Consider the following 26,609-nt stretch of genomic DNA (forward strand, 5'->3'; position numbering starts at 1 on the left):
GGACCTGGTTCTGCTGACCTGGGCATTCACATACCACGTGACCGAGTCTCCCACAACAATAACATACACCTTTGCCTACTCGGCACTCCCCCAGATGATGTCTCTCGCACGTTTGAGACACCGGGTACGTCGGTGCACCATGGTTCCCATGAGGTCCTGCCATTTGCCTCTGGTCTCCCCTATCGCGAACTCCTCTCCATGGACCCTTACTAGTGCCAGCCTGAAAACCCTGAGGCGCAGGCCTCTTCCTCTGACTCTGAGCTGCTACACCCCTCTGAATACCACTCTTAATAATCGCAGCTCTGTCTACAACCTTGTTGAATGTCTGAGCCCTGAAACTAATTACTTGCTCAAACAGATTTTGCCTCAGTCCCTCTTCAAACTTCCTTGCCTTTTCCTCTTCATCAGGTGGTAAATGTGAAGCAAAATGCAACAACTCGACAAACCGAGTCGCGTACTGGGATACAGTCATCTACCCCTGTACCAAATGCAAAAACTCTACTGCATCGCACTCCAAACGATAGCAGGGAAATACCGCTCGAAAAACAGATCCTTAAATCGGTCCCAAGTCACTGGCACTGGAACCGGCCTCTGCTCCTCTATCAGATGCGCTGCTCTCCACCAGTGCTTCACCTCCATTGTCAACTTAAATGTTGCAAATGCTACCTTCTACTCATCCATACATGGAAGCACCGCCAATGTTTCTTCAATGTCCTAGACCCAATTCTTAGCTACAATCGGGTCATCTCCTTCAGCGAAGGATGGGGGCTTCATCCGTGTAAACTGCTCGATCGAATAGCCACCCTCCCCAAAGCTCCTAGCCATCTCAGCCATCACCTTCTGAGTGACACTACACAGTACAACATCTATATCTCCTCCACCTATGCTGGAAGGTCTTGGCCTATCCTCCCCAGCATTCGTGCCACTACTTCCTAGGTCCATCCTGAAAACAAGAAACACACTTAAGCACTTTATCTCCTATACGAACCTATCTTGTACCAACTCAAAATTAATTACCTTACCTAAACTTAACTCAATATCCAGTTCTGTCACCTAGACACACGACCCGACAATAGTTTACTATGGATTTCCTGAAATCGTCACCTTAGAAAAAACACAAAAACCACCACGGAAATCCTATATCCAAACAACCGAAAAAACCTCAAATCCTTTTCCTATACTCTGGTATTGCTTCTACTGCACTCTAAAGTTTACAGAACCTAGCAACCTAGGCTCTAATACCAAACTGTAATGACCTGCTTATATATATATATATATATATATATATATATACTATGATATTTACCATGCTCTGATACCATACTAGTCCAACCCAATTAACAACCTAAACAGCAGGAAGCAGAAATCACATAGACATAACCATATGTAAATATATATACAATACCATACCATACAATACCATAGTACTACATGTTTCCCAAAATATACACATATATCTGTTTCCCAGAATACCCTCAACTATGCTGGGATATACAAAAATCCTCCACAAACATACTCACTATCTACTGATAAGGTAATACAGAAGCCCCTCTATCTGCGAACCTAGTCTGCTCGCCTACTTGGATCACCTGAAAAATGATTCCACACTGGGATGAGCCAATGCTCAGTAAACGAAATATACTATTACTAGTGTGTGGCAAATGAGTTGCAATATTATGAAAATCAGTTTTCATATAATCATATATACCTGATTATGTAAATACAGTACAAGTGATAAAATCCACCACCCTTTCCATGTTACTTAACATAACAATATTAAGGATTACTATTCAAAATACTTCTAGTGTACATAAGTATGTTCCCTGTTTCTGTAAATCTGTATATACGTAATAGTAACTGAAAACTTTCCCTGTGGATAACTGTGTGTCATGATTTAACCCCTCATAACAGGGTTGTGCAGCCCGTAGGTGGGATATACACTGGCTAGCCGACCAGGGTAAATCACTATACTCCATCGGTCTGATCTGCCCACCTCAACCCATATCTGATGGGGAGCCTGTCCACGTCAAGGGCCTAGGTGATCAACCTACTATCACGTACTATCTAAATAGGTGGTTGCACTCATAACATAAATATTTGTAGCAATGGTACCGTGCTCTGCTGTATGGTCCAACAGGATCTAATACTATATAATATATCTCTATATACAACTATCTGATTTACCATGATTCTGAAATAACCGTAATAACCATGATACTGAATAAACTGTATCTGTAATTCATACGTCATAGTACTGAGAACTGTATAATCATAACACTGAAAATTGCATAATCATAGTACTGGAATTCGTATAATTATGGTACTGAGATTCGTATAATCATGGTACTAAAATTCGTGTAATCATGGTATTGAAATTCGTATAATCATGGTACTAGAATTTGTATAATCATGGTACTGAAATTCGTAAATCATGATACTGAAATTCGTAAAACATATCTTCATACTATATTCATATTCTCAAGCGATGCCATACTTTAATACATAATATTCATAATTTAATAAACTGTATAATATTTTAAAATTACCTAACATAGCATATTTCCCTTACCTGACTACTGGAAAGCCCCTATGGTTTACTGGCCTAACACCCGCAAGCCTTCCTACACAACACCCTGAAAACAATGTTTGCCAGAACAAAATATAAGTATTTCTTCACCTACATCATTTTATATAATTATCATAAGGCCAAAAATGGACTAAAAGACCTTATCCTGAATTTGGGATGAAATCCAAATTCGTTTCACCAATGATTCGCTCCAGCAGACTTGCAAAGAACTTCGCCAGGAGCGTCGTGGTGGCTTCGAATCATTGATTCAGCGACTGGCGGGGTTGAAATCGAAGAGAGAAGTGAGAGGGGCCGTAGGAGAGAGAGAGAGAGAGAGAGAGAGAGAGAGAGCACTATAAATGTGATAAAAATCCAATTTTTCACTACTTATAGGGCCAGATTCATCGACCAGACACGTCACCTCGTCAACGAGTCCTTCAGTAAATTCGTCGATGAACCTTACTCTTTTTTGACGAAATTCAGAGTAGCCCAAATCCGTTGCTTGCTATTTTCTCGTTGACGAGACTGGACCTCATCGACGAGATCCTTAAGATCTTCGTCGACAAATCCTTGTATTCGTCAACGAAGCCTGAAAATTTTTGAAATTATTATTTAAATACTATTATTCTTCGGGTTACTACATCCCCTCTTTCCCTGCCCCTCCCACGCTTGCTTGCCTATCCCCTCACACCCCACTCTTTTCTTTTTCTTTTTTTCTGACAACCGAAATGACCCCCCTCCCCTCTTTCTCCTCCCTCCCCTCTCTCCCTCTTTCCCCTCCTAACAGTGTGACGACCCGAATAATAATAATGGTATTTAAATAATAAAGAGGGAGGGAAATAGAAACAGTAACATAAGGAGGAAGTCAAGCGTTCGTCAACGACATTACATTTTGGGAGTATTAATCGAAGGAAATCATTAGGTCCTCGTCGACGAACATAGGGGATTCGTCGACGAGGGTATAAGAGGGCCTCGTCAACGAAGCCAAGTTTCGTCAATGAGAAGATATCGAGAGAGGATTTTGGAGAAACCTAAAATTCGTCGACGAAGGTGCAGGTTCGTCGACGAACTTTCTACAGGACTCGTTGACGAGGTGACGTGTCTCGTTGACGAATCCGGTCCTATAAATAGAAAAAATCATATTTTTAACGCAGAAATTAAGAAAAAAATCACTTTCTCTCTCTCCCTTCGGTTTCTCTCTCCTCTCTCTTAGATTCCGACTTCGTCGCTCGCCGAATCGACGATCTGAGGCCACCACGACACTCTTAGAGAAGTTCTCTGCATATCTATCGGAGCGGATCGTCGGTGGAACTCCATTAAAAATCATCCATGAGTTGAGGTAAGACTTTTTATGCCAAATTCAGTCCTACTGCAGTTATAGGAAATGATATTCACGTGAAAATACTAAAGTTTAGTTCTGCGAGTTTTTGATTTCAGGGTGTTGAATAGGAAATCCTACGAGTGTGAGATCAGAGTTTATAGGGAATTTTTTCAGTAGCGAGGTAAGGGAATAAACTAAAGTAGTGATTTTTCCATGCAATTATTATTATTTATTAGTAAATTTATTTTCAGGAAAGCATGTATTATATTTGTATATTACGAAGGAAATGCATATTTGATAAAATACTGCTATTATGTGGAAATGTGTATATATATATATATATATGTATGAGATGCCAGAAATTATGCTTTTAGAATATGAAGTATGGTTTTATACAATAAATGTGTGGCATGAATATTGCTTTATGTGAATGATATTATGATATGACAATGTTATGAATGAAGCATGTTTTCAGGAATAAGAATTATTACAATACAAATGATGTTGAAAATACATGATAATTGATTTATTATCCAGAATGATATATATGAGATATTCGGCGCGAGGTCATGATTGATAGCCGGTGCGAGGCAGTGTTTTATGTATGATTTCGGCACGAGGCCATATTTATGAAATTATAGAAATGCTATCAATCTATTTATGTTAAAAACTATATTATCATGTATTATATGTTATCAGAACCTAGATGTTAGTTTAGTTTAATTTAGGAGCACGGTATCGTAGCTTACGAATTAGATATCTATGATCAGATTGGTGCTAACCACCCCACGAGGGGGTGGGAGATGGATAGTTGATGTGGCTTTCAGTGTAGAGAGTAGACAGCCACCTGGCAGTCCGGACCAGGGTGTGGCAGGCCCATCATACTTACAGACATTTTTGACTCGGCAGTGGTCGGCCAGCCATTGTCGGGTCCCACCTTTGGGCTGCACAATGGGGGGTAATACATGACATTAGCTAACTATTCAGCTTGGGTATGTTTTTAGTATTATTAGCTATACCAGACAGTTATGATTAGTATGATTTATAAAATATGGAAGTATACGCTTTTACAGTTATTAAATGATGAATGTTTTCTAGTATAAAGAATGTACTGTATATCTATATTATCATTAAATGTTCATATTACCACACAACTGTATTTAGTTTATTTTCCCTTACTGAGAAGTGTCTCACCCCCGAACTTAATTAATTTTTTGGGAGACCCTAAGAGACTGGCGGGTTGTGGCCGTTGTTGAGTTATTAAGTTACCCTATTAGGAGGGTAAGTGTTGTACTAGGATCAGGAGATTTTGTTGTATGATCCTAAGTTTATTTTGGCATTTTTGGAGATTGTATATAAACACAATATTATGGGATTATAGTAGACTCTGATATTATGTATTCTATGGTTTTGAGAATGTGATATATATTTACTATTACTTAGGTTTCCGCTGTGATTGACAATTGTCCCCGTTACCCACGGGTTCGAGTTGACTATTCTATTTAGTATATTTCATTTTATATTTAGATAAGCAGGTCATTACAATTTGGTATCAAAGCCTAGGATACTAGGTTCCGTAGACTCTAGAGTGCAGCAGTAATAATACCAAAGTATAGGATAAGGGGATTTGAGGTCTAGTTTTGCAGTTTAGATGCAGGACTTCCGTGGTGGTTAATGTGATTTTCTTGGGGTGACGATTTCATAAAAGTCATGGTAAACTATCGTCGAGTTGGGTATCAAGGTTGCAGGATTGAACCTTGAATTAAGATCAGGAGAGATGAATTAATTAGGAGAATATATTATATAAGTTGGATGATATGTATAGAGAAGGGGATTTTGAGTTAAGTTATTTGTTTTTCAGGATGGACCTTGGTGGCAGTAGTGCCCACGCTAGTGGGAATGAGGGTGCTGGACCCTTAGGCGCTGCAGGCAATGATTCAAATGCAATTTTACGTAGCATGGCACAGTAAGTTATGGCTGAAATTGCCAGGAGTTCGAGGGAATAGGGTGGTCCATTGGCAGGCCACAGTAGCTCGATAGAGAAATTCATAAAGATGAATCCTCTAGCTTTCTCAAGGGGAACAGATCCTGCAGTTGTGGAAAACTGGGTGCAGGAGATCGAGAAAATATTTGCAGTGCTGCAGTATTCAGAGGAGCAGAGGGTGATGTTTGCCACTTACAGACTGACTGGGGAGGCTGAGAGATGGTGGTCGACAGTGAGACTCTTAGAGCAGCAGAGGAATGTATCTGTGGAGATGACATGGGAGCGGTTTAAGGAGATATTCTTCGACAGGTATTTTCCAGCCTCGTCCAGGGAAGCTAAGATTGAGGAGTTCCAAAATCTAAAGCAGGGACAGCAGACCGTACAGCAGTACGCAACAAGGTTTATCAAATTATCTCGCTTCGCCCCATACATCATACCAGATGAAGCAAAGAAGGTACGATAATTTGAGAGAGGCTTGAGGAGAGAAATATATAAGCAGGTATCGATATTGAAGTTACATGATTTTGCTGAGGTGGTGGATAGAGCCACTATAGTAGAGATTGGGGAGCAGTTAAAGGCTGAGGAGCAGAGGCAGAAGAAGAGATCCGCACCTTCTGGTTCCCAGCAGGGAGTCAGTCGTGGTTCGTGGAAGAGAGGTGGCTATTACAGAGATCGGAGACAGGAGACCAAGAATTGCGATTTCCAGGGTGAGCAGCCATCTCCAGCTTGCCCGTCTTGGGGGAAAAGACATATGGAGGAGTGTCGTACCAGGCGAGGTGTTTGCTACAGGTGTGGGGAGCTAAGAAATATGATGAGGGAGTGTTTGGCACAGATTGGTGCTGCTCCTGCTCCTAGACCTGCTCGAGGAGGCTCTCAGGGGCCGCGTGGTGGCCAGCAGTGGAATATGGCCCCAGTTAGGGTTTTTGCTTTGACGTCGGGCGATGCTGAGACGGCCAGCGACGTTGTGATAGGTACGATTAATATGTTTTCATTTAAAGTTATTGCACTTATTGATTATGGTGCCACACACTCGTTTGTGTCATTGGGGTGTGTTAAATTGTGTGGGGTTGAAACACAATCACTAGATGTTGAGTTATTAGTGCCTACACCGACCGAGTCAGCGGTGAGATGTATTAGGATGCTTCATGGTTGTCCAGTTGATGTTTAGGGGAGAATTTTATCTGCTGATTTGGTAGTGCTGGATATGCATGGGTTTGACATCATCTTTGACATGGATTGGCTAGCAGCTAATTCTGCTATTATAGACTGTTGTGCAAGGGAAGTAATATTCAGACCTCCAGGGAAACTAGAATTTAGATTTACAAGGTCACAAGTGCAATCTTTACTTCATATGGTCTCAGCTGTTCAGGCGAGGAGGCTACTCCAGAGTGGCTATCAGGGATTTGTGGCTTTTGTGAAGGAAATGTCAGGAAATGAATTGAAGCTTATCAATACGCCTGTGGTGAAAGAATTTACAGATGTATTCCCAGATGAATTACCAGGTTTGCCATATGATCGAGAGGTAGATTTTTCCATTGATCTACTTCCAAGTACAGCCCCGATCTCTAAAGCACCGTACCGAATAGCACCAGCAAAATTGCTAGAACTAAAAGATCAGTTGCAGGATTTGCTCGATAAGGGCTTCATACGACCTAGTGTGTAGTGACCCGAAGAATAATAGTATTTTAATAATAAAGAGAGAGGAAAATGGAAACAGTAACCGAAGGAGGCAGTAGACTTCGTCGACGAGGTTCCATCTCGTCGACAAGAAAATACCGAGAGAAGAATTTGGGCTACATTGAATTTCATCGACGAAGGGTAAGGTTCATCGAAGAAATTACTTAAGGACTCTTCGACGAGATGACGTGGCTCGTCGATGAATCTCGCAGTATAAATAGCCCTAAATTCATTTTAATCACAAAAAATCAGCGCCGCTCTCTTTCTTCTCTCTCTCCTACGGCCTCTCCTCCATCTCTCTTCAATTTTGGCCTTGTCAGTCGTCGGATCGACTATCTAAGGCCACCACGATGCTCCTGGTGAAATTCTCTACAAGTCTGCCAGAGCGGATCGTTGGTGGGGTAAAGTTGGAATTCATCCCAAATCTAGGGTAAGGTCTTTTATTCGGAATTTGACTTTCAAGCAGTTGTAGGAAATGTTATAGACGTAGAAATAATGATGTTTGTTCTGAGATATATGATTTTCAGGGTGTTGAGTGGAGAACCCTACGGGTGTAGGACCTGTCTCAGTAGGGGGATTTTAGTAGAAATCAGGTAAGGGAAATATGCTATGCTAGGTAGTTCTAAAATGATTTTCAGTATAAAATGTATATTTTTACTAGTTTATTATTCACTGTAGGACATTATATAGATTATTAATTATGAATATTATGTATTAAATCATTGTGTGGCTTGAGAATATAAATACAGTACACAAGCATGTTTTACAGTATTTTCAGGATATGTTATACAGAATATAAATCCAGTGGATATGTTTTAAAGTAAATACTGAATACCATGATTATGTAGTTTTCAGTACCATGATTATACAGTTTCTAGTACCATGACTTACAGATTACAGTTCAGTTCAGAAATACAGTTGACACAGTTATAGTTTATTTCATTGTCATGGTTTATACAATTATTACAGAATCATGGTAAAACAGATAGTTGTATATAGAGATGTATTCTATAATATCAGACCCTATTGGATCATACAGTTACAGAGCACGGTACCGTAGCTACATACAGTTTACAGAGTGCAACCACCTATTCAGATAATATGTGGTAGTAGGTCGATCATATAGTGCCCTGACGTCGACAGGCTCCCCATCAGATCTGGGTTGAGGAGGGCAGATCAAACTGAGGGAGTCTAGTGGTTTACCCTGGTCGGCCAGCCAGGGTAGATCCTGCCTACGGGCCGCACAACCTTATCATAAGGGGTTAATTCATGACACACAGTTATCCATCGGAAAATTTTCAGTTACTATTATGTATATACAGATTTGTAGAGACAGAAAGTATACTTATTTATATTAGAAGTATTTTGAGTAGAAACTTAAAATATAGATATGTTAAGCAACATGAAAATGGGGGTGGTTTCTATTACTTGTACTGTATTTACAGGTTCAGTTATACATGATTTTTATAGCAACAGATTTTCATAGTATTGTAACCCATTTGCCACACACTAGCATTAGCATATTTCATCTTACTGAGCGTTTCATCCCAATTACTTTAACATTTTTCAGGTGATCCAAGTAGGCGAGCATATCAGGCTCGCAAATAGAGGGGACACGGTATTACCCTGACAGTAGTGTGAGTATTTTTGGGAGTATTTTTGTATAGCCCTAGCCAGTTGAGGGTATTCTGGAAAACATACATATATGTATATTTTAGGAAACACTTTAGCACTCTGGTATTGTATATAATTATATAAGGTTATGTTACCTAAACCTTAAATCCTAAACCCTAAACCCTAAACCCTAAAACCTATGCCGTAAACCCTAAACCCTAAACCCTATATCCTAAACCCTAAACGCTAAATCCAAGACCCTAAAAATTAAACCCTAAACTCTAAACCCTAAACCCTATGCCTAAACCTTAAACCATTAACCATGAAGCCAAATAATTGAAAACCCCAAACCATAAACCCTAAACCCTTCTGGCTCAAAAAAGTTGTATTTTTGGGGCATGTTATGTAACGACCCGAATTTAGAATGGTATTTAAATAATAAGAGAAAAGGGAAATGGAAGTTGGGAAAGAAGGGAAGCTGCCAAGCTTCGTCAACGAACACAGGGTTTCGTCAACGAAGGCTTAAGAGAATTCGTCGACAAACACAGGGCTTCGTCAACAAGAAAACACCGAGAGGGGTTCTGAGGCAGCCTGAATTTCGTGGACAAATACAGGGTCTCGTTGATGAAATTTGTGAAGGACTCGTCGACGAAGAACGGGCTCGTCGACGAAATCCCCTGTTTTATATATATGAAAATCTGAATTTTTATCTTATTAAGGAAGCCATCTCTTTTCCCTCTCTCTCCCCTTCGGTTTTCTCTTTTTCTTTTGTCGATTTCAGGCTAGATCTTCGTCGGATCGACAATCCGAAGTCACCACGACGCTTCTAGAGGAGTTCTCTTCAAATCTGCTAGAACGGATCGTGGGAGAAAGCTAGTTGGAAATCATCCCAGAGTTGAGGTAAGACTTTTTAAGCCATATTTGGTCTTGCGCTAGTTATAAGAAATGTTGTGCGCATGAAAATATTGAAATTTAATACTGGAGGTTTTCAATTTCAGGGTATTGGTCAGGGAACCCCTCAGGTGTTAAACTTGAATGCTTTTGGGTAAAAACTTTCTACTCAATATGTGGGTTTTTGACAGTTGAGGAAAGGATTATATGCTTAAAAATACTGAAGTTTAATTCTGGAATTTTTTATTTTTAGGGTGTTGAGTTAGGAACCCTGCGGGTGTGGGGCAGTTTTATTAAGGGTTTTGTAGGAATCAGGTAAGGGGATAAATTAAGCTAGTTTGCTTTGAGAAAATGTATGTCTATATATACTTAGCATCTTGTTTGCGAAAAATGTATATATATTTATATATATGTTTTAAATTTGTAAAATACTGTGAAAATGATCGTATGATTGAATATGTGAAAATCCGTTTGTGTGGCATGAGTATAAAATGTTGTGAAATACAGTTTTCTGGGAATGTGGATGATATGGGTTTTTATGATGGAAAAAACGGCGTACGGGCCTAGACATTTATATATATATATATATATATGATTTGCCGGGGTACGGGCCGTGCTATGTGGATATGGTTGCCGGCGTACGAGCCGTGCTATGTGGATGAGATTTGCCAGTGTACGAGCTGTGCTATGTGATTTGTCGGCGTACGGGCCGAGCTATGATAAAATGTGTAATACCGGCGTACGGGCCAATGATTTTCATGATACACGTATATATATATATATGCAAAGGATATGATTGATGTGAAAATGAATGATATGAGATATCTATGTATCACGATTTTAGTATATGTATATGATATCAGAACCTGGTTAGCTTGGTTTAGGCTAGCACTTGCACGGTACCATTGTTATTTGTCCATGGTCCTCATGATCATGATATCTGTGTTAACGCTGCTGTACGGAGATTGGATGGTCAATGTGGTTATTTTCAAGAAGTGTGCTGTTATCACTCCTAGTGTATGAACCAGTCCGAGTAGACCCATCGGACCTACAGACTAGACTATTGACTTGCCAGTGGTCGTCCAACCATTGTCAGGTCCCGCCTTCGGACCACACAACCCAGTCATATGGGGGTAATACATGACAACAGCCAGCTAACCTACCAGGATTGTTTTTATGTTATTATTATTATGATATAAGATGAGAAATGTTTATGAGAATGCAGTATGTTCTGCCATGTTTTGATATACATATGTTTTCCCAAATTTGATAAACAGTACTGAGTATGATATGTATAGTATATGTAGAACACGGTATACTCATGTTGCCACACACTAGTATTAGTTTATTTCCCTTACTAAGAGGTGTCTTTCCCCTAAATTTTACAAACTTTTCAAGAGCTCCAGATAGGAGGGCGGGAAAAGCCCCGCTGACATAGTGTGGTTTATCTGCCCTTTTTGAAGGGTAAGTTTTGGTAGGAACAGTTAGGCTTTTGTGGAAATTGTCCCTAGATTTCATTTTTGGGATGTATATAAGGAAATACAGTGGTATAGTGACTCTGGTATGTTGTAATGCACATTATGATGAGATGTATATGATTTTATGCTTTCTGCTGCTAGGGGTTCTACTTTATGTTCTGATATATCCCTGGTACCCACGGGTCCAGGTGGATTGTGACCTGCTGAGTTGTGATGTTTGATGTTGATATTATTATATATAAAAAATGTGTAGAAAATGAGCGGGTCGTGACAGCTTGGTATCAGAGCCTAGGTTGTTAGGTTCTATAGACTTTAGAATGCAGTAGAAACAATACCAGAGTTTAGGAAATGATTTGTGGTTTTGTTCTACAGTCTAGAAGTAGGACTTCTGTGGTACTTTCTGTGTTTTTCTTGGGGTGACGATTTCAGGAAACCATAGTAAGCTATTGTCGGGTTGTGTTCCTAGAATGTAGGACTGGGAATTAGAAAGGAGGTGTTGAGATAAGTGGTGAGGATAGGTGGGTAAATTGTAAGGATAGGATTTTTGAGTTGCGTCTATTGTTTCAGGATGGGTCCAGAAGGAAATAGTGCCCATGCCAGTGGCAGTGATGGACCGGGACCACTAGGTGCAGCTGGGACCGACTCTGACGTGGTATTACGTAGCGTGGCTCAGCAGGTTATGGCTGAGATCGCTAGGAGCTCGAGGGAGCAGAGTGGTCCATCTGCAGGCCATGGGCGCACTATAGAGAAGTTTACGAAGATGAATCCTCCAGCGTTCTCAGGCGGAGTTGATCCTGTAACCGCTGAGAACTGGATGTAGGAAGTATATGCTTTTACAGTTATTAAATGATGAATGTTTTCTAGTATGAAGAATGTACTGTATATCTATATTATCATTAAATGTTCATGTTGCCACATAGCTGTATTTAGTTTATTTTCCCTTACCGATAAGTGTCTCACCCCCGAACTTAATTAATTTTTCAGGAGACCCTGAGAGACTAGCAGGTCGTGGCCGCCGTTGAGTTATTAAGTTACCCCGCTATGAGGGTAAGTGTTGTACTAGGATCAGAAGATTTTTGTTGTACGATCCTAAGTTTATTTTGACATTTTTGGAGATTGTATATAAACACAGTATTATGGGATTATAGTAGACTCTGGTATTATGTATTCAATGGTTTTGAGAATGTGATTTATATTTACTGCTGCTTAGGTTTCCGTTGTGATTGACAGGTATCCCCGTTACCCATGGGTTCGGGTTGACTATTCTATTTAGTATGTTTCATTTTATATTTAGATAAGTAGGTCATTACAAACAGCCTTACACACCCCCCCCCCCTCTCTCTCCCCGAGGCTTACGCTGGCGAGCTGATGCACGACCCCCCCCCCCCCTGTTTTTTTTTTTTAATTGTTACTGAAAACGAGGACTGATGATTACGACAACTAATGGCGACGCTCTGACGACTGATGATCGATTTTTTTAAAAAAAATTTAAAGCCCAAACCGACTTTTGGATTGTTGGTTGGGTTTATTTGTGTAAATTTCTCCCATTTCCTTCATATTTGTTTTTTTTTTCTTTTTTTATTAATATTTTGATTAAAAAAAACTCTTATTAAAATCTATATAAATCTAATTATTGCATCAGGGAATAGGGATTTCAAACATTAGATTTGGATTTGAATGGATTTAGAAAAATTTCAATACAATTTTGTATTGTAACATATCCAAATCATTCTAAGATATCTCCAAATATAGAAAAAATACATATCCCAAATGCAGGATGAATGAAATTCACTACAATCTGAAGCAAAGTTTGATCCAATAAAGTATGAAGTTGAGTTTTGGATAAATGAATGTTAGCACTTGAATAGAGAAACAGAATGTGTTACTAGGCGCAGAAATTTGAACCTGTTGAGACTTAAAAATTGAAAGTTAAATTTTGATTTATGTGAAATCGGATGAAATTCACAATTTTAAACTCTTATCTCATGTTTGGAGAGACTTTTGATTTAGAGTTGTATTAGATTTCAATAAGATGGGGTATAAAATTATATTGAAATTTGTCCAAATCTGCTTAAATGAAATCTATGTTCCTAAATTCATACTCCCAAATACTACCTAAGACAAAGGTTTCGTAGTCTTGAATCATAGAAAGGATGAAAATCCACAACTAGGCAAGCCCTCCTCTCTTGATTGAGTGTTGTTAAACGAATTAGCTGCCAGCTGTGTTTTTCAGTTAGATTTACAGCTTTCATTGTAACTTAATTTCAGTTTGTTATTTTTTAGTTTGTTAGTTTTTCAGATTCATATATATATTTCAGTTGCTGTAATTTTTTGATTATCAGAAATAAGATTCAGAATTTTTTCCTCTCTCGCTCAGCTGTTTCTTCACATTCAGAGTCTCTTCTCCTCGTTCAGATATTTCTTCACATGGTATCAGAGCATTAGAGAAATTCTTCTCTCATGGCTTCCTCTGCAACTCCTTCAGATACTTCTTGTTCTCCTGTCAACTCCAATGTTGATCCGAGCTCAAATCCTTATTACTTCCAAAGTAGTGATGGTCCAAATCTGCATCTGGTAAATAAGGTTCTTACTCGAGACAACTTTCAGACATGGAGCATGTGTGTAACAATGGCACTGAGTGCCAAAAACAAGCTAGGATTCATTGATGGAACTCTAGAAGTTCCTCTCTCTTCTAATGTGAATTATGCCACCTGGAAACGAGGTAACAACACTGTGAAATCATGGATTCTTAATTCACTGTCTGACGATGTCTATTCCAGTGTGATGTTCATCAAATCAGCAAGGGATATATGGATTGAACTTGAAGATCGATTCTCCTTGACTAATGGACCAAGGATCTTTCAGCTACAGCAATCCATTTCTAATTTGACACAAGGTCAGATGAATATTGTTGATTACTTCACACAATTAAAGTCTTTGTGGGAAGAACTGATGAGTTACAGGCCAATTCCTGAAACATCTCCTGCTTCTTTGAAAATCTTGGTTGATTATCAGAATCAAGATTATGTAATGAAATTCTTGATGGGCCTAAATGAGTCATATGGTCATATTAACAGTCAAATTCTTCTAAGCAATCCCTTACCTCCTATAAACAAGGTGTTTGCATTGCTTGTGCAAGAAGAGAGGCAAAGGGAGATTAGTTCAGTGATTGTTACTGAACCAATTGCTATGCTAGGAAGAGCTACAGGAAATCAAAGGAATAAACAGAGTTATGGCAAGAAAGACAGACCTGTGTGTTCTCACTGTGGACTTCTAGGACACATGGCTGAAAAATGTTACAAATTACATGGGTATCCTCCAGGCTATAAGTCAAGGTACAAGCACAATGCTCCTTCAGCAAATCAAGTAATCTTGACAACCAACACTGAGCAATCCAGTGAAGTGCAGCAACTTCCATTCACTCAAGAACAACTTAGACAGATCATGGCAATTATGCATCCTTCACCTGAAATACAGCCACAGCCTTCAGTTGCTCAAGTTACTGGACCTTTCACTCACAGTACAAGATCTTTTTCTGAAGATCATCTCTTCTCTACAATGACAGGTATTCCTTCTTGTTCATCTGCTGTTTGCACTCAAGGCAGAAAGCAAACTAGTCTCACATGGATTATTAACACCGGAGCCACTGATCATATGGTAAATTCTGTCCATTCTCTCACTACCATAACAACTTCCATCAACACATCTGTGAAATTGCCTACTGGTGCTCTTGTTCCTGTTACACACATTCGAACAATTCGTTTAACACCTAATTTGCTACTCACTGATGTTCTTGTTGTTCCTTCTTTTGCTTATAATCTAATCTCAGCTAGTAAACTTCTTAAATCCATTTCTTGTTGTATCATTTTTCATGGAAAATATTGCTTCATACAGGACCTACAGAAATGGAGAATGATTGGATTGGGTGAAGAGAAGGCAGGTCTCTATCATCTCCTCAATAAACATTCAGCTATGTCAGTTTCCAATACAGCTTTCAATAATAATAGCTTACTCATTGAACCTGTTTCATTTCCTGCCAAAACTTTTGATTTTGATGTCTGGCATTATAGATTAGGACATCCATCCAAGCCTAGACTAGATTTGCTGCATAAATCTGTCCCTGAAATAAAAGAATCAAATTCTAGCCATTGTAATATCTGTCCTCTTGCTAAACAGCAGAGGTTGTCATTTTCAAACAGCAATAATAAGTATTCAATAGCTTTTCAACTTGTGCATTGTGATATTTGGGGACCTTTCTCTACTAAATCAATTGATGGTGCAAGGTATTTTCTAACCATTGTTGATGATCATACCCGATGCACTTGGTTATACTTAATGCAATCTAAGACACAAGACAGTTTTTACTTGCAGTCTTTTGTTACTTTTGTTGAAAATCAGTTTCATACTACTGTACAATCCATACGTACTGATAATGGTGCAGAGTTTCACATGCCTAATTTTTTTATTTCCAAAGGCATTGTTCATCAAAAATCTTGTGTTTATACACCACAGCAAAATGGTGTTGTTGAACGAAAGCATCAACACATTCTTGCCATTGCTAGATCTCTTCAATTTCAATCCAATTTACCTCTTCATTTCTGGGGTGAGTGTGTTTTGACTGCAGTTTACCTCATTAACAGATTACCTACTCCAATTCTCAATAACAAATCTCCTTTTGAGATGTTGTTTCATAAAATTCCTTGTTATTCTCATCTTAAAGTTTACGGTTGTCTTTGTTTTGCATCTACTATTTCACATGGTAGGACCAAATTTGATCCTAGAGCAAAGTCTTGCATATTTGTTGGTTATCCTCATTTTGTAAAGGGCTATAAATTGTTTGATCCACACACTCAAAAAATATTCATATCTCGAGATGTTGTGTTTCATGAGCATATCTTTCCTTTTCAAAATTTTTCACATAATCATTCCTCTGATATTCCTCATCCCATTCTATCAACCTCTATGTCTTTTGCATATTCTTCTACTTCCATTGTCAGTCCAAATTCATTCACATCTGCTCCATCTTCTCACAATCCAAATATTACATCAGATCCAATTGAAGCTTCTGTTGATTCTCCAACTGATTTCAATGTTTCTATTCCTTCTGTTCCTTTGAGAAAATCTTCCAGACAAATTCGATCTCCTTCCTATCTCCAGGATTATCATTGTTCTCTGCCTTCTCTGAAAAATCATTCCTGCTCTGCCACTGTTGTTGATCCAGGTTGTCCTCATGACATTCATCCTTACATATCCACTTCCAATCTTTCTCTTGCTCATCAAGCTTTTGTGTCCTTGGTTACCAATCTCATTGAACCTCAATCTTATAAAGAGGCAGTTCTTCATCCTGAATGGAGGAAAGCAATGGCTGCTAAAATCAAGGCTCTAGAAGACAATCACACTTGGACCTTGACTGAGTTGCCTCCTGGGAAAGTTGCTATTGATAATAAATGGGTTTACAAAATTAAGTTCAACTCTGATGGCACTGTTGAAAGGCCCAAAGCTCGGCTTGTTGCCAAAGGTTTCACACAGCAAGAAGGCTTGGACTACACAAAGACTTTCAGCACTGTTGCTAAGTTGGTTAGTGTTCGCTGCATCCTATCCATTGCTGCTATCAAAGGCTGGCATCTTCATCAGTTAGATGTCAATAATGCTTTTCTTCATGGAGATCTTCATGAAGAAGTTTATATGCGTGTGCCTCCTGGATTTGATAGCAAGGGGGAGAATATTGTATGCAAGCTAAACAAGTCTCTTTATGGGCTTAAGCAAGCATCACGACAATGGTACTCCAAATTATCCACTTCTTTGACAGAATTTGGTTACAAACAGTCACTTGCAGATTATTCTCTTTTCACCAAGGGTAATGGTGAGTCATACACTGCTCTCTTAGTATATGTAGATGATGTGATTTTGGCAGGAAATGATTTACAGGAGTTTAAGGATTTGACACACTTTCTACATGACAAATTTAAAATTAAAGATCTAGGAGAATTGAAGTACTTCTTGGGAATAGAAGTAGCAAGGTCTAAAAGAGGCATTTCCATCTGTCAAAGGAAATATGCCTTGGACATTCTTAAAGATTCAGGTTATATAGGCTCTAAGGCAGTCAAATTCCCTATGGAGCAAAACCTGAAGTTAACTACAGAAGAAGGGAATTTACTTGAAGATCCCACTGTCTACAGAAGATTAATTGGGAGGATGTTGTATCTAACCATTACAAGGCCAGATTTATCCTATGCGGTTCAAGCTCTAAGTCAGTTCATAGACAAGCCAAGGGTACCTCACTTAACTGCAGCATATCGGGTGCTGAGATATATTAAAGCTACTCCAGGTCAGGGTCTATTTTTTTCAGCTTCTTCAGACTTGCAGTTGAAGGCCTTTTGTGATTCAGATTGGGTAGGTTGCATTGAAACCAGAAGATCCGTCACAGGTTACTGTGTTTTCTTGGGAAATTCTTTAGTTTCATGGAAGTCTAAGAAACAGAAGACAGTTTCTAGATCATCTGCAGAATCGGAATATAGATCCATGGCTACTACCGTCTGCGAAGTAACTTGGCTGATTTCATTACTCAAAGATTTAAAGATTGAACATACAAAGCCAGCTTTGGTTTTTTGTGACAATCAAGCGGCATTACATATCGCTGCTAATCCGGTATTCCATGAGAGAACAAAACATATAGAAATAGACTGCCATATAGTTCGGGAAAAATTACAAGCTGGTGTTATCAAGACTTTGCAAGTTACTTCACAAAATCAGCTAGCAGACATCTTTACGAAACCTCTTGGACTTCATTCTTTTGCTTCATTACTTTCCAAGATAGGTGTAATTGATGTTCATACTCAATCCCATCCATCTTGAGGGGGAGTGTTAAACGAATAAGCTGCCAGCTGTGTTTTTCAGTTAGATTTACAGCTTTCATTGTAACTTAATTTCAGTTTGTTATTTTTTAGTTTGTTAGTTTTTCAGACTCATATATATATTTCAGTTGCTGTAATTTTTTGATAATCAGAAATAAGATTCAGAATTTTTTCCTCTCTCGCTCAGCTGTTTCTTCACATTCAGAGTCTCTTCTCCTCGTTCAGATATTTCTTCACAAGTGTATGCAGAAGAACAATTTGATTGATTTATTATTATTATTATTATTACGATTTTTGGTTGGAGGATACAAATTTAAGGAAAAAAAAAAGTGGGCAGCCCAAAAGCTAGGGCAACCCTAACAAACCCATTTCCACAATGAGAGATTATTCATACGCCCTTAAAGCCAAGCAAACATTTTGAGCCAAGCAAACATTTTGAGGAAGATTTCAAAAGACAAGTGCATAAAAGCAAAGTTGGACATTAATCAATGGTCCTGTAGGCTTGTGCCATTGTCTTGGTTTTCAGCAGAGGGAGGAAGCAATCCCTTGGCTCGGCAAGTTTCAACAGCTCCGGTGAACATATCCTCCAAACTATACTTGAATTGGAACCCTGACTCTATCAGCTTCTTAGAGGAGAATGACACTACCTTCAAGTTCTCATCCACATCTTTGAACCTGCATTTTGTCCATCACCATTGAGTTGTAAGGATCATAGATTTTGGTTGAAGAGAGAAAAGAAAAAGAAAATAAGGAGAAAATTCATATTTCCTTTTTTTTTTTTCCTATTAGATACTATCAAAAATGAAATTTAATTTTGGCATGAGTAAAAATTAAGAAAAATAAATATTAATGATGTGTAAGATTAAAATTTTATTTATGAATTTGGCATATCTTTTATTTTCTTCCCCATTTTCTTTGATAACCAAACAAGAAAATATGGATTCTTTGATATTTTTCTTTCCTTTTCCTAATATTTTCTCAGTTCCAAAACGAAGGTTATATGTTTAGTTAGCTAAACAGGCATATTAATTGAGTCACAAAACATTAAAATAAAAAAATTTTGATTTACTTACGATAACATTCATAGAAAGTTGATATTAGTTTAGATTATTGGTCTACCATCTTGGTTATCATTTTACCAAACTCTATTATAGAAATTCAAGCACATAACATGACCACTAGAATCAATAATCATGCATATTTGACTAATATATTTGAAGAGCTCCAAATTTATGTTCCCAATTCAATACTCTTAGATGTGGAAGCACATATGAATTTTGAGATTACAATTAAGAATTGAGTAAATCTTGATAAACTTCATATAAAATTCTTCTTAAATTTAGAAAAATCAAAATCTAAAATTTCAAATTGGTACTGAACTCGGAGACGTCTTGATTTAGAGTTATATTGAATTCAAACAAAATATAATATAAAACTAAATTAAAATTTATCTAAATCCATCCAAATCTAAATTTAAGTTCCGAAATCCATGCTCCCAGACACTACTTAAATTAAGAAGAAATAAAGGAAATAGAGAAGCATGAAGAGTGGACTTACGTGGTGGGGACATTATACTCGGGATATTTTTGGCTGAGCATTTTGGCGAGATGAAAAATGGTGGCATCGTGGGAGGAGCAAATGTAGCGACCCTCTGCTTTGGGATGTTCATACAAATATATGTGAGCATTGCACAGGTCATCCAAATGCACAAACTGCCCTTGCCTTATAATTGAATAGTGAGCTTCATTCCCTGCTAGCAATTAATTTTCAAAGAAAACAAAAGAAAATTAATTAAATTCGTGTCCGAATCATAGATTTCGAGCCTCAGACAAAATTTTATATAATTTTGGATTATATTTTGTTTAAATTCACATAAATTCAGACTCTAAAATTTCTAAACACATCGCAAGAAAAAAAAAATTAAGAAGAACGACTAAGTACGCGTAAAATTAAAAAAAAATTACGGGTGATGGGAGCAAGGGCAGTAATGAGGCTGGGCGGCATGGAGGACATGAGAAAGGGGCCGACTACTAGAGTCGGAATGATGCTTATAAAATCAATGTTGTGCTCTTTGGCAAAGTCCCATGCCGCTTGCTCCGCCAGCGTCTTCGACACGAAATACATCTGCATCCATCCATCCCCAAATCATAGGTAAATTAATTAAGGGCAACAAAATTTCTCTTTCTAGACACTTAATGCTGTGTCTGGGAGTATTAATTTCAAACTTTAAAAATTTAGATTTGATTAAATTTAAACAAATTTCAATACAATTTTGTATTGCATTCAAATTCAATATAAATCTAAATTTGAGGTCTCCGGAAACATCAACAATCCCATTACAAGATCCAAACAAATCTAGCTGGCTCACCCTTAATGAATTATAGTGCATACAGTTCATTAATGGATACTTTTTTCTTTTAATGTGCTGCTAATTAGTTAATTACAAAGTTGAAGAGAATTAATGATGAAGAAGGAAAAATGAGAGGGAGTACAGAGACAAACCCAGCCAGTCATTTTTTTAGAGCGGCAAAACTCCATGTCGCTCCAGCAGGTTTCATCATACACAGGCTGCTGGTGTTCTTGAATGTTGACGGTTCCTGCTGAAGAAGTAAACACCAGCCTTCTCACCGTTTTGGCCTTCAGGCAAGATTTCATTATCCCTATCATCCCTTCTATTGTTGGCTTTATCACTTCATTCTGCAGTTTCAATAATAAATAAGCTTAAACTTAAGATGGCACAGAATCAATCTGCCGAATGTATATAAAAGGGCAGCCTAGTGCACAAAATTCCCGCACATGCGAGGGTTAAGGAAAGAAGCCAGATCATAATAGGTTTGTAGTACTTAGCCTTCCCTTGCATTTTTGCAACACGCCTCCAACCTGTAACCCCTAGGTCACACGGTGACAATCTTACCATTGTACCTAATCTACAGAATGTATATATATTTTTAATAATGATTTGTATAATCTATAAGAATGGAAATAAATGAAGTTGTTTTTATAATTTTAAATGTTCAGCGTATAATTTTTATTTTATTTTTTTCCTAATTCTTTTTATTTCATCATACTCAACATAGGATTAGAGTTGATTACACAACTTTTGATATAAGCATGGTTGGTTCTTCGTCTAATAATATTGTGGAAATAATTATTTGACATTATCTTCAAATCATACAATAAAATTTTAAAATGTTTGTTAAAATATTAATAGAGTTAGACAAAAATAGGCATTAGGTTTTCAAGTTTTAATCAACGACTCCGAGAAAGATTTATTTGGTGTATTAAGTTTTGGACAAACGTACTATCAACTAACTATCTTTAGTTGAGAGCATTTCATTTGACTTGTAGTTATGAATATAATTATTGATATTAGAGAAGAATATTGTGATCATTTTGAAAAAAAAAATATAGATAATTGAGAATAAAAAGTTAGTTCATGAAATTAGAATTAGATTAGCAATTTGAAATATAAGGACACTTACGAGTGAAAGCATGAAAATTGTGGACACAATGATTAGAAGAAAAATTAATTTAATTTAGCTTCAAAAAACTAAGTGGGTGGGGAAGAAAGTTAGATAAATTGATAAATCGAGATTTAAATTTTGATATACTAGAAAAGAAAAACATAAAAATGGAGTAGGAAGTATTGTAGACAAAAACTTAAAAATAGCATTGTTGATGTAAATAGAGTAGGAGATAGAATTATAAAAATCAAGATAACATTAGTCTAAGAGATAATAAATATCATTAGTGCTTATGCTCCTCAAATAGGCTTAATAGAAACTCATAAGAGACAATTTTAGGAAGATATAGATAGTATTATACAAGGCATATCAGGGACTAAGAAAATATTCATATGAGGAGACCTAAATGGACACTTAGAAGGGATAATAAAGGTTATGAGATGATACATAGAGGATATGGATATGAAAACAAAAATAAGTTTGAGGAGATAATTTTAAACTTCGCTATGTTATATGATTTTATTATAATGAATACTTGTTCTAAAAAGAGAGAAAAACACTTAACAACCCTTAAAAGTGGACAAAACATAAATAAAATAGATTTTTTTTAAACTAGGAGGGTAAATCGTTTATCATGTAAAGATTGTAAAGTTATTACAGGTGAAAGCTAACCACACAACATAGAATCTTAGTATTTTATATATATATATATATATATATATATATATATATATATATTAAAAAATGGAAGAAAAAATGATAAAATATACCAGTGTAAGAGAACTAGATGGTGGAACCTAAAGGGAGAAAATATCATAAAACTTAAAGATAAAATGATAAAAAATGAGGATTAGATTATAGAGGATGAGATAGATACAAATACTCTTTGGAGTAGATGAGAGTTATCTTTTAAGAAGATTAATAGAAAAGTTTAGGGAAAAGAAGAAGGACTTGTATATAGTATTTAATGACTTAGAGAAAGCACATGATGTACCTAGAGAAGTTCTATGATGGATTTTAGGAAAAAGAAAAAAAAAGGTGTATGTAGCATGTAAACTGATGTCATTAAGGATATTTACAATGAAGTAATGATTAGTGCAAAGACTATAGATGGAGAAACTAGAAAATTTACAATCACCATAGGAGTACATCAAGAATCTGCTTTGATCACTTACCTTTTTACTTTAGTGATAGACCAATTGACTAAGAACATTCTAAATGAGGTGTCATGGTGTATGTTGTTTGCAGATGATATTGTGTATTGATTGATGAAACTAGGGGTGGAGCAGAGGTCATATTACAATTATGGAGAGAAGTTTTGAAATCTAAAGGTTTTAGGATAAGTAGAAATAAGACAATATATGAAATATAATTTCAACAATGGTCAGAGAAATATTAAAGACAAAGTTAAGATTGATGATAAATAAATAAATAACACTCATATATTTTAATACATTCGATCTATTATGCCAGCTGAAAGAGAAATTGAATATGATGTGATGCATAGAGTTAAAGCAGGCTGAATAAAATGAAGAAGTGTTTCAAGTGTGGTTTGTGATCGTAGAATACCCTTAAAATTAAAAGAGAAGTTTTATAAGACGACTGGCTATAAGACTGATTATGCTATATAAATCAGAATGTTGAGCGACTGAAAAAACAAAATATCCAAAATGTAAAAGTTGTCGAGATAAAAATGCTTAGATGGATGAGTAGTATAACACTAAAAGATAAATTAAGTAATGAACATATTCGTGACAAATTAGGTGTAACTCCTATAGAATGTAAGACAAGGGAGGGACGACTCAGATGGTTTGGGCACTTGCATCGTAGGCCACATAGTGCGCTAGTGAGGGAGAGTGAGTTAGTTACTGTGGGGGGTTGTAGAATGGGATTTAAGGTTTGATTTTTTTTGTTGTTATAAGAGATTAATAGCACTAATAGATTTAGATATCTTGGATCTATTATGTAAGGTGAATGAGAAATTAAAGAAGATGTAGTACATAAAGTTAAGACAGGTTGGGCAAAATGGAGGAGTGCATCAGGTATACTTTGTGATCATAGAATACCCTCAAAATTAAAAGAAAAGTTTTATAAAACGGCTATAAGACCAACTATGAGAATGAGTGAATTAGTTATGGTTTCCGGCATGAAAATGGGTAAGAGAAGGTTTAAAATAACTTCGAATGAAATAGTTAGGAATGATTTAATAGTTCTTTACCTAATAGAGGAAAACGTTCTACATTGCGTGAATTGGTGAAGAAGGATTCATGTAGTTAACCCCACATATTGGGACGTAAAACTTGTTGTTGTTTATGATTTTTAAATTGTATCCATCTTGTAATAATTGTGGGCCACCAAGAACCCACGAGTTAATTATCATACCAGTTTCAATATTTGTTTAGACATTAAAATTTAATGTGATAAGAATCTTCATAACTAGTATCGCTGAAAATAAAAAAATTTCTACAAAACACAAACATATCTTATATATCCTAACTCTTAAATAACTTTCAGGCAAACCAAAAGTACACATAAGTCATTTTTATCTATTAATTTTCTTTTTTAAATCTCTGAAAATTTACAAAATTATTATTAGATTGGAGTTTAGAGTCTCTATGCATACTCCAAACTCTTTATGATACACATCATCATTTTCCTTTAGATATCTAGTTGTGTGACACATTATTAAATATATAACCACTCAATCATGCGTGGAGGAAATGTGAGTGCACATCACTTTCCCAATTCCAACTTAAAAAATGAGTGTAGTCCCATCCTAAATTGACGTAAAGCATTTATATTTTTATTTTATACACTTTTCCTGCCCCAGCTGAGTTGACTCTGTCGGCTGTCCGTTTGGCTCGCTTTAAAACCTCACAATTGTGATAGTAACATGCTTCTAGATAACAATTGACAACCCACAAATTTAAAATGAGGAAATAATTAAATAAATTAAAGCAAACGTTCAAACCAATGCAATTTAAACGGAAAGTAATTAAGCAATCGATGCGGCCAGAATATGCGGCCGCCTGTCTGTCGGGAATCATTGAAGACTCCGGCCGGTCGCGTAGGATATTGGTACGCACTTACGTACCTCGGGATCCTTGGACTCGAAATCCATGGGGGTGGCCACGTGGAAGACGCCGGCGCAGCCACTGATGGCCTCGTCGAAGCTGCCCTCCTCCGCCAGGTCCGCCTTCCACAGCGTCAGGTGGGTCGTCGCTTTCGGCAGTTCCAGCAAGTGCTTCACCTTCTTCATGTTCCCTGCAGTAGCACGCAGAAACCGGCCGTAAGTCACTTTATAATCAATATATATATATATATATATATATATATATATGCCATGTGGAGTGAGGCGGGCCAACCAGGGTCACGGACGGTGGCTCGGACGACGTAGCCGTGCTCGAGGAGTCGCATGACGAGCCAGGATCCGATGAAGCCGGCGGCGCCGGTAACGCACACGGTCTCGCCTTCCACCGACGATACCATCCTTAATAATTAATTGCTTTGGAAATTCGTGAAGGAAATGGGTTATGGTTGGTTGATAATAATGCGCGGAAGGGTTATATACGCGCGCAGCGAAGAGGGGAACACCAAACAGACCAAAAAAAATAAGACCGAATGAATTTGTTAGGGGTTCGACGCATCTAACGTGGTAGGAGTAGGGCAGCAAATCACGTGGCAACCGGGGAGTCTTGGCACGTGGAGAGGGTGTCGTGGTGGTTGGGAGTCCCATACTCCTTTGGCGACTGGGCTTGGTTGCTGAAATTCGATCAATGTTTATGTATTTGGAAAGCAGGTAGTGATTTGGGAATGCAGTGTATACTTTATATAAAGCGGATATGAACGGTGTTGATTTTTCTGTGCAGATCATTTTGTCCTTATTAAATGCTACTTTTATGGGTGTTTTGGTAAAATAAAATAGAAGGCAAGTGATCTGCCTCTCTCTCTCTCTCTCTCTCTCTCTCCAGAGATGGCTGCCGCAATCCTCGTCTACCAGTCAGAAAGCTTTTTATTGAGTCGACCGTCGTACGTCAGTGTGATGTCATATTGTATTTGTATATATAAATTTAAAATTTTAAATAATAAAAGATAAATGAAACCTAAGAATTATGTCAGATAAATTCGTAGCAAAATTAGTTAACGGGTTAAATTCGAATGGGTCATAAATGGGTTCGGATTTGGGTTCGGAGTAACCCGTTTATTAACAAGTGACTACTATGTAAACCTGAATTTACCCATTTAATAAATGGTTCATAAACGAATCACTCATTTAAAAAATATTATTTTTTTATTCTCAAAATTTTTAAACATTTCATATAAAATGACATTAAATCGGAGGTTGATCTAAACACAACAATACCAATTATATTTTATAAACAAAATCAACAATAATTGTTAAGATTAGGGAAATAGATAATGTAAATATATAGGCAGAGCTTCGATTGAAGGCTTGAAGCGTCGAAACAAAATCGGGCTTCTCCAAAGAATTACTGCAGCTTTCCCCTCCTATGGGCACTTGGGTCTCCTCCACCTTGGCCGCCAGAGAGAGACAAGCAATAGTGGCGACGGGCGAGCTAGGTCATCAACTACACAACTTCTCCCTCTGAAGACTGAAATCGAAAGCTAGAGAGGTGGATCTAGTTCTCTACTCTCTAGTGAAAAGGGGCAGTCAACCTAACATATCTGCAGCAGATTAGAGGGAGGTACTGCCATTGCAAGCCTGCGACGAGCAGCGGCGCAACGTGCTGCGTGTTGGG

The 26,609-nt window shown here is 37.5% G+C and overlaps 1 protein-coding gene across 2 annotated transcripts; it reads right to left on the reverse strand.

The window, feature by feature from the left end:
* Window positions 1-18,629: 18,629 nt before the first annotated feature.
* On the reverse strand, window positions 18,630-25,809 carry LOC131163051 (dihydroflavonol 4-reductase-like). 2 transcript variants are annotated; one of them, XM_058119753.1, is made up of 6 exons: window positions 25,215-25,809; window positions 24,944-25,113; window positions 20,888-21,082; window positions 20,350-20,509; window positions 19,943-20,138; window positions 18,630-19,060 (listed from the first exon to the last, which is right to left on the reverse strand). In XM_058119753.1, the coding sequence occupies exons 1-6, from the start codon at window positions 25,336-25,338 to the stop codon at window positions 18,871-18,873; spliced, it is 1,035 nt and encodes a 344-aa protein (XP_057975736.1). In that variant the 5' UTR covers window positions 25,339-25,809; the 3' UTR covers window positions 18,630-18,870. The 2 variants fall into 2 exon arrangements, with proteins under 2 accessions (XP_057975736.1, XP_057975737.1); XM_058119754.1 differs by having other exon boundaries at window positions 19,943-20,135; window positions 25,215-25,775.
* Between the last annotated feature and the right edge of the window lie 800 nt (window positions 25,810-26,609).

The sequence above is a fragment of the Malania oleifera genome, chromosome 8, assembly GCF_029873635.1.
Source record: "Malania oleifera isolate guangnan ecotype guangnan chromosome 8, ASM2987363v1, whole genome shotgun sequence".
Taxonomy (NCBI): Eukaryota; Viridiplantae; Streptophyta; class Magnoliopsida; order Santalales; family Ximeniaceae; genus Malania; species Malania oleifera.